This window comes from Heloderma suspectum, chromosome 3, assembly GCF_057233095.1.
Source record: "Heloderma suspectum isolate Gila_16-S chromosome 3, 16-S_ref, whole genome shotgun sequence".
In the NCBI taxonomy this organism is placed as follows: Eukaryota; Metazoa; Chordata; class Lepidosauria; order Squamata; family Helodermatidae; genus Heloderma; species Heloderma suspectum.
In genome coordinates, this window is record NC_139460.1 from 123,313,225 (window position 1) to 123,327,237 (window position 14,013).

Consider the following 14,013-nt stretch of genomic DNA (forward strand, 5'->3'; position numbering starts at 1 on the left):
AGTTTTACCTAGCAAGCCAGCCATAAAGCCACTATGGCTTCTTGTGGCTGCTGCCTTTGTGGTCCCTCTCTCCTGCTCCCTCCTTCTCCTGTCTGCGTGTCAGCAATATCCTTCTGTCTTTGGAAGAGAAGAGAAGAGAAGAGAAGAGGAGACTGAGCCCAGACTGACAGCAGCAGTAGCATGTTGTCACGTTTCTTTAGCCTGCTTCTGTTTGCTGCTGCAGGAGCTCTTGAATCCTTGTCTCTGATTTCAGTCATGGTGAAGTGCAAAAGCTGTATGCCAGCTGGAGATGGTAAATAATGGTACTTTTAATACCTTCTTTAGTAGATGTATTTAACCTAAAATCAAGAAGTTTGTTCTGGTTTTGTTTTTACATTTCTAGATGTGACTTTCTTAACGGAAGAAAAGGTGTATGAAATTCTTGAACTATGTCGAGAAAAAGAGGACTATTCTCCTTTAATCCGTGTCATTGGGAGAATATTTTCTAGTGCCGAAGCATTGGTACAGAGTTTTCGGAAAGCCAAGCAGCATACTAAGGAAGAATTGAAGTCTCTTCAAGGAAAGGATGAAGATAAGGATGAGGATGAAAAGGAAAAGGCTGCATGTTCTTCTGCCATGGAAGAAGATTTGGTTGCGCCATCATCATCATCATCAAGAATGGGTGATAACGCACAGGGGGATAACAACCTACAAAAATTAGGCCCAGATGAAGTGTCGGTAGACATTGATGCAGTCAGACGGGTCTACAATAGATTACTTTCTAATGAAAAAATAGAAACTGCCTTTTTAAATGCACTTGTGTACTTGTCACCCAATGTGGAATGTGACTTGACTTACCATAATGTGTACTCTCGAGATCCTAACTATCTCAACTTGTTTATTATTGTTATGGAAAATGGTAACCTTCATAGTCCTGAGTACCTGGAAATGGCACTGCCATTGTTTTGCAAAGCAATGAGTAAGCTACCCCTTGCAGCTCAAGCAAAGCTGGTCAGATTGTGGTCGAAGTACAGCGCAGACCAGATTCGACGAATGATGGAAACATTTCAGCAGCTTATAACCTACAAAGTCATAAGCAATGAATTCAACAGTCGTAACTTAGTGAACGATGATGATGCCATTGTTGCTGCTTCAAAGTGCTTAAAAATGGTTTACTATGCAAATGTAGTGGGAGGAGATGTGGACACAGATCACAATGAAGAGGAGGATGAAGAGCCAATCCCAGAATCCAGTGAGTTAACCCTCCAAGAACTGCTGGGCGAAGAAAGAAGAAATAAAAAAGGGCCTCGGGTAGACCCACTGGAAACTGAACTTGGTGTAAAAACTATAGATTGCCGAAAACCACTTATCCCCTTTGAAGAGTTTATCAATGAACCACTGAATGATGTTCTAGAAATGGACAAAGATTATACATTCTTCAAGGTAGAAACAGAAAACAAATTCTCCTTTATGACATGCCCTTTTATATTAAATGCTGTTACCAAGAACTTGGGATTGTATTATGACAACAGAATCCGTATGTACAGTGAACGTCGTATTACTGTACTCTACAGTTTAGTTCAAGGACAGCAGTTAAATCCATATTTGCGACTCAAAGTCAGACGTGATCACATCATAGATGACGCACTTGTCCGGGTAAGTGGCATAACAGTGTTAAAAAACTGCTTGACTATCCACTGCAGAAAAAAATTGCTGGAAACCAGTACGTTACTACATGGTCACTTAGGTCTCCTGGGTTTATTCAAGATGATATGTATCTGATAGAATTATTACAAGTACTGAGATTGCTGCCACTTTGGGTCTCTCTACTCTAATTTGTGAATAATTGGCCCTCTGCTCCAATAAGTCCTCCTACTGTATATGGTTTCTCTAATTATTCTTTTGAAAACCACTTTCAAACCTATACAAAACATTTGCATATGACTTTTCTTTGCTAAAATCAGAGCAGTTCACTAAGAATTTTAATCTATGCACAAATGTTTCTATAATATTTTGAGTTTGTACACTTAGTCTAAAGGTGACCTTTCAAAAAGATATTTGATTTCTGGAAGTTCACTGATGTAAGAATTGCACTGCCTGTTGAGGCAAATGGGGGAAAATTGTTAGTTTTATTTCCTCTATGTGTTTGGGCTGTATACAGTGGGAATGTTTGATTAACTGCTAATATTATAGCCTCACTATAATCATAGAATGCTCATGGACAATTGCCACATAAAATAGTTAATGGTATATAAAGAGTAAGAAAACAAAATGGAGAACACTATCCCCTCATTATAAGTAAGCCCTCTCTATAACTTCTCATTATAGCCATATTTTGGTCATTCACCCCCCCACCACCACCCATTGGATTGATTGTTAGTTGTTCATTCCCACAGACAGTTTCTACCACCTCCATTACATCCATACACTTATAGAGGGGAAAGTGTATCCTACTGTAAAACTCTAAATCTTTAATTGCAAGGGTTTTCCCCTCTTATTTTGGCTATTTAGAGCTTAACCTACAGTTCAAGAAACCATTAAGAAGCTCCCAAGTCATGTTTAATATGGCTTAAGTTTCAAACAGCTGATGTACATGATAGCATTTGTGTCTTCAGACTGTAGTAAGAGAACCTAATGTTGTCAGCACACACCTTTCGAGTAAACTCAGCTTGACATCTGGGAAATGCATACAGCACTGAACTTTTGACATCTGTTGTATACCAAAGCTTAGTGACTTGTTTTTCAGTAACTGTCCAACAGTGACTTCTGGAGTTCAGTCTGAGGAACAGAAAACCTGGTTCGTTGTGTCATGCTATTTCATCATTTAATAAGCAGTTTCCCTGCTCTATGTTAGGGAAAATGAGTAGTGCCAGATAGGGGAAGGAGCTATAAAATTAATCTGCTTAGGCGTGTGTTTCACCTTGGTTAAAGAGTCTTTCACAGAAATTCCAGTAGTGATACTAGTATCTTATATGTATGCACAATATACAGTTGCATCCATGTTGTGTTGTAATTATATTCATTTGACCTGACTTTATTTAATTGGTTCATAACTAGGTTAAGCTTGATTTACATTATTATTTATACAGAGGTGAAAACTTAATTTGATCAAGTTTCATAGTGTAAGGGTGCAGAATCAGGCTTGATAAACATCAAAGATTTTTTAATGGATTTTTAAAAATTTAAATTGGATTTTTTAATTTAAATCAGATTTTGAAATTTCCTTAAAACAAATTATGTTAACAGCAGTTTATGAAGATGGGAGATAACCTGATCAGTCCTATTCTGCACTGCAGGTAGTGTACAGAAGTGCATGAACTCTTGTTCTCTGTCTCTCGGCCTTGCTTCTCTCTAAGTGCAAAGTTAGAGAAGGTCAATGAATAGAGAATTTGGGCAGATGGAGTAGATTTGAACAAGGAGGAGGAGTCTGAATATAAATGCAAGGGATAGAAAATAAAACCAAAAGTGAACAGAACAGATTCATGCAGTCCTGACTCCCGAGGAAATGTCTCCTGCATGTATCCTCCGTTGTGTACCTACTTTGTAATGATACATCTCTGAATATGTATTAAGGTTATATTAATCCATAATGTACTTCTTCTAAAAATGTTGATTAAATAGAATCTCCTTCAGCAGTGATCTAAACTGTGCTTTAAATCATTAAAATTGAGACCTTCAGAGAAGCAATTTGAATCATGATTTAAATCAATTTGATTTAAATTAAATCAACCCTGTGCAGGATGGATTGCAAACTCTGGTGTTGTCAGTAAAATCCTAACTGAGAAGTTGAAGAAGTCAGCTCCTGAGGTAAAGAGAGAAAAATTCTGGTTCTGCCCGAAATGGTAACTTTCCACATGTGTGAGCAAGTTGAATCTATTTATTACTTATTATTGCATTTATATCCCGCCTTTTTTCCTCTTGCAAGGAACCCAAGGCAGCTTACATTATCCCCCTCCTCTCCATTTTATCCTCACAACAACAACCCTGTGAGGTAGGTTGGGCTGAGAGTCTGTGACTGGCCCAAAGTCACCCAGTGAGCTTCCATGGCTGAGTGGGGACTAGAACCCGGATCTCCCAGCTCCCAGTCCAACACTCTTACCACTACACCACACTGGCTCTTTGTAGTGATCTAGAAGTGTAGATTTTAAATTTATTGTATTTCACTTCTATTTCATTTGAAGTGGACAGTCTCTCAATTACATATGTTCCTATGAGTGTGGTAGTTTGGCCCTCCATTCGTGTTTGAATTCAAGAAATATTGGTAGGAGATGCTACATGATAACTCTGTTGGTGGCTGAAAGAATAGCCATGGATTATTTTCCCCAAATTTAGGAGCTTTTGTAGCTGAATCAGAAAATCGTATGTCTGGAACACAGCTAATATTCAATTCTTGCAAACCCTAAATTTGAGTTGATGATGTTCCAAACTCTTATGAAAGGTTTTCAATTTTAGTGTGCAAATAAAATTGAGCATTGTGTTCTATAAAATCTAGTTTTAAGACTGTTTTGTTGAAAGTGTCAGTTTAGTTTGGCTATGCTGTATTCTGTAGTACACTAGAAGATGTCTGACGTACTGTTCTCAATATTTAATTGCTCAGCAGTGAAGTTGGAAATACACTATCAAAAATTCTATTCCTGTTCTGAAAATAAATGTTTACTCTGTCTTGGTTTTTAGCTGCCTTTTGTTAGGTTCCCTTTCATATGTAACACTTTTGCTGCAGTTAAATGGTCAAGTATATATTGTGTACCTTATGGTGTCAAATATACATTCTTAAACAATTACCTTTTCTGGTTATGCAACTGCCTTATTGCTCTGAACGCTGATAAAGCATTCTTATAAACGTTAATGCTTATGCACTTGTGGTCAGACTCATTTCCATTTGCCAATGTGGCTTCATGTATAATTAAGGAATATCTAGTTTTGTTGAATTCTACAACCTTGTAACTTCCTCGAGAAGTAATCTTTCTCTAAATTTTATAGATTGAATAGGTTAGTAAAATAAAATGCATGTGTGAGGTGGGATAGGGGATAGATTTTCACTTAGTACAAGAGAAGGCAATTTGTGGCCCTCCAGATGTTTTGGCCTACAACTTCCATCAACCCTAATCAGCATAGCCAGGTGTGAGGGAGCATGGGAGTTATACACCAAAATATCTGGAGGGCCACAAGTTGCCCACTCCTAACTTAAAACATATAGATTATATTGTCTGCCTGAAACATTTTGCCTAACTGCTTGATTTGCACTCCACAAAACTCTTAAGTCTTGTAAAAATGACTAAAGCAAATCTAGTATTTATCACCTCTTTGTATTTAATTGCCCCTATCATATTCTTAGTCTTTGATTTAATTACTGTGTTCCTGGTACCTGATTTAAATGAGATCTTCCTGTAATATAAAAGTAAAACTTTATCCTACTTTTGCTTATACATGTCATGTCTTAAGTTTTCTTCTTGGGGCTGCCATGAAAGTTAGTACTGTTCTTTGTTGTCTCTGTGGAATCTCATTTGTGGGATCTGAGCTGGCACAGAACAGCAAAAGAGCCTGCAACCCCTGAGAAACCCAGTCCCCTGCATGGTTCACAGGCAGAGGCCAGTTTCTTTTGTACCGCCACTTGAACAGCACAATACAAAGCTTTCTCCTGAGCTTCAGAAAATTTCTCCTCATAACAGTTCCTTGAAAAATAGTTTACCTCAAAATTCACTGGAGGTGGGGGGTATCTTTTTATCGCTTTCCTTCCTTTAAAGAAAAAAAAGGACAAAGGTATCTCCCTTCAGTTTCCATCTCTTTTTACCTCTGTTTGCTTGAGCCTTCTTAGCGAAGCATGTCAAGATGGAGGGGGGGGGTGGCTCTGTGGTTCTCTGGCTATAGGTATTAAACGGCTTCAAGCCTGCATCTGCACCAGTCTGATGCCCCCATCTTCCCAGTGTGGCCCCAGTGCTATTGCAATAGTTCCCAACAGTAGAGCCCCAGGTGCTCGTATAAACTCCAGAAATATGGTGTATGACATACGTATTTCCTTGAGTAGATGCATCTGCTTAGCTGTCTTACTGGTGTTTACTGGAGATCAATTTGAACCTTGTGTCTATGGAACATCTGTTCTTTCATCATGATAGAGGTTGTGCATGTGTGTGTCCTCACCATGGAGATGAGAGGAAGTTTGTGCTCATTCACTGTGAAGGGATGAGCAAGTCTACTTCTTACTTGTATAAATGCTACCCTGGAATGACTGGCTGCTTCTCAGCCTCAATGTGTCACTGCTGCAGTCCATTGTGATCTCTTATTTAGTCTTGAGTGTACTCTCTGGAATGTTGACTGTGACACGTGCACATTCTCTATTTTTGTGGCTTTTTTCTGTGCACGCTTTCAGACATCTGCTAAACTCCATGTTGAAAGACTATACTGCCATCCCACCTTTCTGTGCGTGTGACGTTTACAGCCTCCTTCAGTCAGGCTACAGACCAGCCTTAGTGATTTCCTCCTTGTACACACACCTCACAGATTTCTGGACCTACCTCTGCCTATTATGGCTTCTACAATGCATGTTCTGGCCAGATCCTCAGCCCCAGAATGTTGGTGAAGGCAGAAAATTCCCATTTCATAGATGTATCAGTGGGCAGGTTCGCATGATCATGGATGGACAATTATTAGCATAGTTTCCCTTGCCAGGCACGCCATGATGTCTGAACGCAGCAAGGATGGATGGCTGGAGTAGTTTACAAACCAACCTGAAACTAGAGAATGAGCCATAGATTTCAAGGTGGTTTGTAAACCACCCAAGCCCCACCAGGTCCAGACTTCATGGTAGCCCGTGCCCAGCGAGAGTAATTTTGTTAATTAGGCAGCTTGCAACCAGCACTTTCAGGGAGGCAACACAAGCCACAGTGGCTTATTTTCCTTCCATGATCGTCCGAACCAGTCAATGTCTTCATGCTGAGCTTAACTAGGCCCACATTGTGCAACAGAGCAGCTAAAAAAAGCCAGCAAACTTGTGGTCTACACATACATTCAAGAGTTCTATTGGGTTTTAAATAGTTACTAGATACTTCGCCTAAGTCATGGCTTCTGATGAACTGTTGAGTTCTGGGTTCTCTCCAGTGTTCTGTTTAGAGTAGTCCCATTGAATTGCAGGGACTTAAGTTCGCCATGACTATCTTGACCCATACATTTCAATGGGTCCACAGCAAATAGGACCAGCACTAGATGCAGCCCTCTGTGCCTATTTTCCAAGTCCCCTAATAAGGCTGCTGCAAAAGGTTAACTGCTAAGATGTTCTCCAAGATCCTGTAGGTTATTTTTATGTTGCAACTTAAGTTTTAAAATTGTTCTGTGCCATGAGGTGGTGCAGGGAGTGAGGAGGAGGAGATAGGTGAAACCTGCAAGGATGGTGCAAGGTCTGTGACACTGCTGCAGGAAGGTTAGAAATAGTTGTGGATGGCTGCATCCTCTCGACATCTGAGCCCAAAGTGAAAATTCTGGAAGTAGCAGCTAGAGGAAAATCCACTTGGTCCCCACCCCTTAGAGCAGTATCTAGAGCATCTTGTGAATCCTATTGCCTCCTTCCTATGCTTTCTCCATCCCAGCTTCACAAATCTTTACCCATCCACAAGATTCTCGCCCATCGATTTCAGCCCCAGCTAATGTCACCCCCTCTTTTCTTGGTTAAAAGTGGGTTGCCTTGTCTATGCCATCACTGTGAACCTCATTATGTCCCCTGCTGTTCTCTCTCTCTGAGTATAAATATTTCTATGACAGGTATTCATTTTGACTGTTCCCCTTGAATCAGTTTTAACAAGCGACTTCTTTTGTCCTGAATCTCAGTATTCTTAATATGCCCATTAAAATACTTTTGTAATGTAAAACGCTGGTTTTCAGTTTTGTTAAGCTCTTTATATCTAGTGTGTGATGATTTATAAAATAGATAACACTAAAGGACTATTTTGTTTCTCATCCAATAGTTAGAAATGATTGCCATGGAAAATCCAGCAGATTTGAAAAAGCAGTTGTATGTGGAATTCGAAGGAGAACAAGGAGTTGATGAAGGAGGAGTTTCCAAAGAATTTTTTCAGCTAGTTGTGGAGGAAATCTTCAACCCAGATATTGGTATGTAATTATCTTTCTGTGCAGATGGTTTGTATGTCTGTTTGTTTGAGTGTTCTGTCCTCTAACAGAATCCTGAGGGAACCTGGCTTTCTTGGTCCCAAACTGTGTAGTTGTCAGGAGCGCCTTGGCGGCCTCTCTCAGGAGATTCCAATAGCCAGCTCAAGACACAGACTAAAGGATTTCTTTTCAAAGCTTTAATCCTTTTACAACTTAATGACTCTTTCAGATGCTAATCACTAGTGACTAAAGCAAGGAACAGCAGAGTGGCCTAAGCTTCAAGTAGGCAGTTGATCCCCATTTGAAAGAGAGTCACTTGAAGACCCAGAACTTATGGGCTAGGGAGAGATCCTCCCACTTTCCCTTGGGTCCATGGGAGGCGGCCATTGCTTGCGCGCCAAGTGGACGCTACGCCTCCTTTCCGCACCCTCCATCACTCGTCGCTCTTTGCGTCTGCGTTGAGCGTCTAAGAAGCCCCCCTCTCACGCTCCCTCACTGCCAGGGTCACTATCTTAGGAATGCTGGCAGGAGGAATCTCTGCCAGGTGCTGAACCTGTGAGGGATGAGCTGGCCCCTCTCCCATGGATTTCTGTTCCTCCTCAGAATCTGAACTGCTCTGAAGCTCTCTGGGCTCAGTTTCCACCCTGACAGTAGTTGATAAGATAGCTAACAAGCAAGACTGAAACTACTAATTTATATACCTCAGGAAAGTTTCCTTAATTCTGTCAATTCAGTAGTTTTTGTTTTGTTCTTCTTTGTTTTTTACTCCTAGCTTTTGTGATCCCCACCCATCAACACAATCTTGTGGTAGTTCAGCAAAATCACATGATAATAGCACTTCTAGGACTCTACGCCACTTTAGCAAGCAAGCCATGATTAGGTTTGAATGCTCCCCTCCATCAGAAATTCCTTGCACATAGAAAGCTAGCTCTAGCCCTAGAGTAGTTGTCTGTCTGAAGTATTTTTCTTGCGCACTCAGTTTTTGACATGGAATATTCAAGCATGCAGTTTCCCTTCACACTCCCTTCCAGCATGGTTTCTGCAGGTGTAGAAAAGTTCCAGGAGAGTTATACTGTGCGACTTTTCTGAATGTAGAGTGCCTTTAAGATGCATGCAAGAGCCTTATGTGATTGTTGATAGGATTCTCAACTCTTTGAAGCAGAGCCTTGCCAATACAACAAATCACTATTTATTTGAAGCCCTCTTGATTTAAAATGGATTTTAAGGGAATATGGTGGTGGTATTAATTGGGGCTTTTATATGAAATGCAAATGAAGCTACTGATTGTGCTAAGCTTTTCTGTGAATGAAACTATGACTAAATAACAGATGGATTTCTAAACTGAAGTTTTCATAATTAGAAAATATCTTACTATTTTGTAGTTTCCATTACATCAGTAATCATTTAAAATCATTTTTATAGGAATGTTCACTTACGATGAGTCTACAAAATTGTTTTGGTTTAACCCATCCTCCTTTGAAACTGAGGGACAGTTTACACTGATTGGAATTGTACTGGGTCTAGCCATTTACAATAACTGTATTCTGGATGTCCATTTTCCAATGGTTGTCTACAGGAAACTAATGGGCAAAAAAGGAACTTTCCGTGATCTGGCAGACTCTCACCCTGTAAGTTCAATATTCCTTTTTCAATTTTCCTACAGTTTGGAAGCCTGTATTTCAATTCTCATTTAATTTTATGTGTTGACAATATAGCACTTTTCTCAGTGCTCAGTATACATTATCTTGGTAATCCTGACAACAGCTCCATAAAAGGAGGAGTCATATTATAGTCTGAATATCATAATGAGGGCTGAGGCTGTGAGAGAGTGGTTTGCCTACTGGTTCATGGCTGAGGCAATCTTTGAACTGGTGATTTCAACCTCATGCTGTTTGCCTCTTCACCTGCACCAGCTCTCAGTCCTATGAAAGTTAACTTGGTGAGCAATCCTATGGCCGTTAGACAGCGGCTAGACAGCCATAGGATATCTGGTTTTCCGGGAACCAACTTGGGAGCCTGTGCTCTGAGGTCAGTTCCCAGAGAACAGACCTCCCAGAATAGCCTTGTGCTCCATGCTTACAAGAGGAGCGCAGAGCAGCCAAAAGGGGTATACCCAGAGGGTGGCCTGGGTGGGGAGGGCAGAAATGCCTGTACAACACATCCAATGTGTCATACAGCAGCCTCCTCCCCTGCTCTGCCCTCCAGTGGCTAGACAGCAGCATTCAGCTGTCTAGCCAAAAATGCAGGGCAGGAGAAGCGCAGAGGGAGCAAACCCCTCCATGCTTCTCCTGCCCTGCATTGGATAGATGGTCGCCTCTGAGTTCGGAGGCGGCCACCTATCTGAATAGGATTGCTGCCTTAATGTAGATTTTAGAAATGCCAGTATCGAGTAGCGCTTGTTCACCTGGTAAATATACTCCAGAACACACTGTCAGAACATTGAAAGAGACAGCCCCGCGCTTGTTGAGGGCCCTCTAGCCTTAACACCAGTATTATGTCAATATTGGAAAAAAATGTGTGGAAGGGGAGGGGCAGGAGCACATAGCCTGTTTGTGTCTTTACCTAATTAGTCAGGCTCAAATGTTTAAATTTATAGGTGGTGTTAAGTTATACTGAGAGCTGAGCTTTATGGGAGAAGATCACAAAGGGTTCAGAGCTAACTTTCTGAAAAATAGCAATGCAATTGTGGGGAAAAAATGCCTGTAATGTTTTCAGTGAAATTTTACTAAAAGAAAGCTTATATCTTGTTCAAATGTTTCCTTAAATATATTTGAAAATCGAATGCATATAATGTATATTAAAAGAAGGGAAGCTTCTGCTCCTACTGAAGAGCTTTGTCACAAAGGTCTGTTTAACTTGAACATTTATTTGGACAATTTGGGCTCAAGTAAATGTTGCGAGTGTAATTGCATAGAAGTCTCCCAATGTGTGTGAATTTTTAAAAGCTGTAGGAGTCTGTGGAATGAGTGTTTTTAAACCTTCCCCCCCCCCCCCCGGACTTTTTCAGTCGGAATTGCCTTCCCCATATTCCATTTCTACTTACAGGGAAAAATAGGCATCTTTTCCCCACACGTGGAGAAGCGGCTTATGAAGAGTGATTTCCAGAAGCAATCACTGAAGAAAGGATTACAGCACTCCCACCACCCACCCCACTGCTGCTCTGATGAAATATACATCCTCCTGTAGCTGCTTTTCATTTTTAAAAGATCTGACTGTTACAGGACAGGGGTGGGGGTGAGTGAGTGTATGAGAGAGAGAGACAGAGAGAGAGAGAGAGAGCACGTAGTTTGGCCCTTAGTGTTCACGCATACTGTGTAATTATCAGCTTTGTTGCTGGGTTTTTAAGGCTTGTGAAATCTCTTTCATTTTAGGTTCTCTATCAGAGCTTAAGAGACTTGTTGCAGTATGAGGGAAGTGTGGAAGATGATATGATGATAACCTTCCAAATATCTCATACAGATCTCTTTGGTAATCCAATGATGCACGATTTAAAGGAAAATGGAGATAAAATCCCTATTACAAATGAAAACAGAAAGGTAATTTGATAGGGAATGCCTCATGTTGTACAGTGGTTACATGAGCAGTATTCTAGAACAGCATATTAATTATCAATTCTGCAACCTGTATGCATTGTGCAAATTCAGCACATATTTGCAAGATCTCAGCATGCGTAATTTGTATTGTTTTACAAATGTATTCAACCAAACTGTGGTGAGGGTCAAGGAGCCATTCAAGGCACTGAAGTATCACTGCAAACCACTTGAATCCTATTTATTCATGACCTTGACAAGTATTGCCCCCACACTTCCAAATAGTACTATTTGATTTTGTGGAATGAGTGAAGTTAATCTTCTATAAAGATCTGCATTTATTACATCTACTTATTAAACAGAAAAAAGACAGAATCGATTTTGGGGTGGAGGGTTTCCCATGACATTTCTGTAGCTACTTGCTCTTTGAGACAGTGGTTCATACTTGACCACTAAGAAAGCTGGCATTGTTTCTTTTCATTGAACAGGAATTTGTCAATCTGTATTCTGACTACATTCTCAACAAATCAGTGGAGAAGCAATTCAAAGCCTTTCGAAGAGGATTCCACATGGTAACCAACGAGTCTCCTCTAAAATATTTATTTAGACCTGAGGAGATTGAATTGCTTATTTGCGGAAGTAGGGTAAGGCAGCTCAAATGTGCAGAAGAGAATAAATTGCTCTTGCTGCTTGATCGTAAAGTGTGAGGTATGATACAATGACTTCTTTTTACAGAATCTAGACTTTCAAGCCCTAGAAGAAACTACAGAATATGATGGCGGCTATACCAGAGACTCTCTTATTATTAGGTATGGGATCTAAGCTTTTCTGTGGGTAGGTGTCGAAAACTGTGCACCTCAGAACAACTGCTGTGAATAGCCAAATAGGATGCAGATATGACAGTCTTAAAAGAGAGAGAGACCCAGTTTGCATGATCAAACAAACCATGGTTAACAAACCATGTGAGCCACATGGGCTTGTTCTGTAAACTCTGGGTTGTTCAACCCCTAAACAACCCAGAATTTCTGGGTTCAGATGTAACTATAATAACCCAGGAATAGGGCATTCCTGGGTTGTTTAGGAAAGTGGAAAAGATGAGCGCATGGGAACCAGCATGTTTGTGTGCTGCTGTGCAGCCACAACTAACTATGGGTTAAACATAATTAACCCATTGTTACATGCAAACCAGGTCAGAGAGAGAGAGAGAAAGAATGTAAAGGTTTCCAGAATCAATGGGACTTGAGGTAGTCATGACAAGTTCTGGATTTAACCCTGTATATCTTGTTCTTTTATCCACCCCATGTTTAAAACAGGAAATCTGATGTGATGGACATAGGTGATGAAATGGCATGTTATGAGGTTGACTCCAAGGGTACCGAGGGGTAGAGAGGACTTCCTCAAAACATTTCCTGCTCCCCCGCTTTCAGTCACAGTATATTAAAGTCCAATAAATAATAGATTAAATACTTGCTCCCCTCATAATGGTCTTTGACACCCCCTTTGCTCCCTCAAACGTCTGAAAAATTCTGGTAATCTGTTATAGTCCAGTCATAACAGACACACGTTTAGATGCAAGTTCTACTTTGTTTAGTATGACTTGTTCCCAAATGACGGTGCACAGGATTAAAGTCTTAGCCATCAAGTAAGTGATCTTGTTTAGTACCTTGCATAAATTCATGCCTTATCTTTGAGCAGACATAATTGTACAGTACAAAAGGTTGTGGGCTGCATGGCCACTGGTTGTACATTATGCTTTTTGGACACATGAATACTATTTTGTTGCAAATCCACATGTTTTAATTGTTAGCGCGACCAACATTGTGTTTCTCACTGTTGCTAATGATCAGCCTAAGGCTCTGCGCATGCAGCTACCTGCTGCTGGATAGAGTTTTGTAGGCGCTAGGAACTGTGCTCAGTTCCTCATCCAGCTAGGAATATATGTGCAGAAGCATCCATATGCCCCTAGCATCTGCATGTATCTGGGGTTGGTGCATTTGAAGTGACAGAAAATAATGTTTTGGTACCATTCGCTTGTATTTGCTTCTTCTTGGGAAAATGACAAAAAGCATATCCAGGTCATCTATAGACAGTATGAGATATACCTTGCACCCGTACCCTTGATTGTTCTTGCTCTGCACAGCTTTTTTATATTTAATTTTCTCTTCAACAGGGAATTTTGGGAAATAGTCCATTCATTTACAGATGAGCAAAAAAGATTATTCCTTCAGTTTACAACAGGCACAGACAGGGCACCAGTAGGAGGACTTGGAAAACTAAAGATGATTATAGCCAAAAATGGTCCAGACACAGAAAGGTAACTTCCTTTGTTGTATTTTTTTGTTTAAGAAATAAGTTGGAATTGTAGTTAAGCAAATACGTTTTTAGCCTCTTTCTGAAATAGTCCCCC

At 40.4% G+C, this 14,013-nt stretch overlaps 1 protein-coding gene across 10 annotated transcripts in view; it reads left to right on the forward strand.

The window, feature by feature from the left end:
* UBE3A (ubiquitin protein ligase E3A) overlaps positions 1 to 14,013 on the forward strand; it is a 50,526-nt gene that overhangs the window by 34,255 nt on the left and 2,258 nt on the right. For 9 of the 10 annotated variants that reach the window (XM_084844346.1, XM_084844347.1, XM_084844349.1 and 6 more), the window contains 7 exons: positions 383 to 1,635; positions 7,935 to 8,079; positions 9,499 to 9,704; positions 11,448 to 11,612; positions 12,095 to 12,250; positions 12,342 to 12,415; positions 13,777 to 13,920. In XM_084844346.1, coding sequence (XP_084700472.1) covers positions 383 to 1,635; positions 7,935 to 8,079; positions 9,499 to 9,704; positions 11,448 to 11,612; positions 12,095 to 12,250; positions 12,342 to 12,415; positions 13,777 to 13,920 — 2,143 coding nt within the window. Of the gene's footprint in view, positions 1 to 382; positions 1,636 to 7,934; positions 8,080 to 9,498; positions 9,705 to 11,121; positions 11,361 to 11,447; positions 11,613 to 12,094; positions 12,251 to 12,341; positions 12,416 to 13,776; positions 13,921 to 14,013 lie in introns of those variants that run through there. The other variant, XM_084844355.1, reaches the window with a different exon arrangement.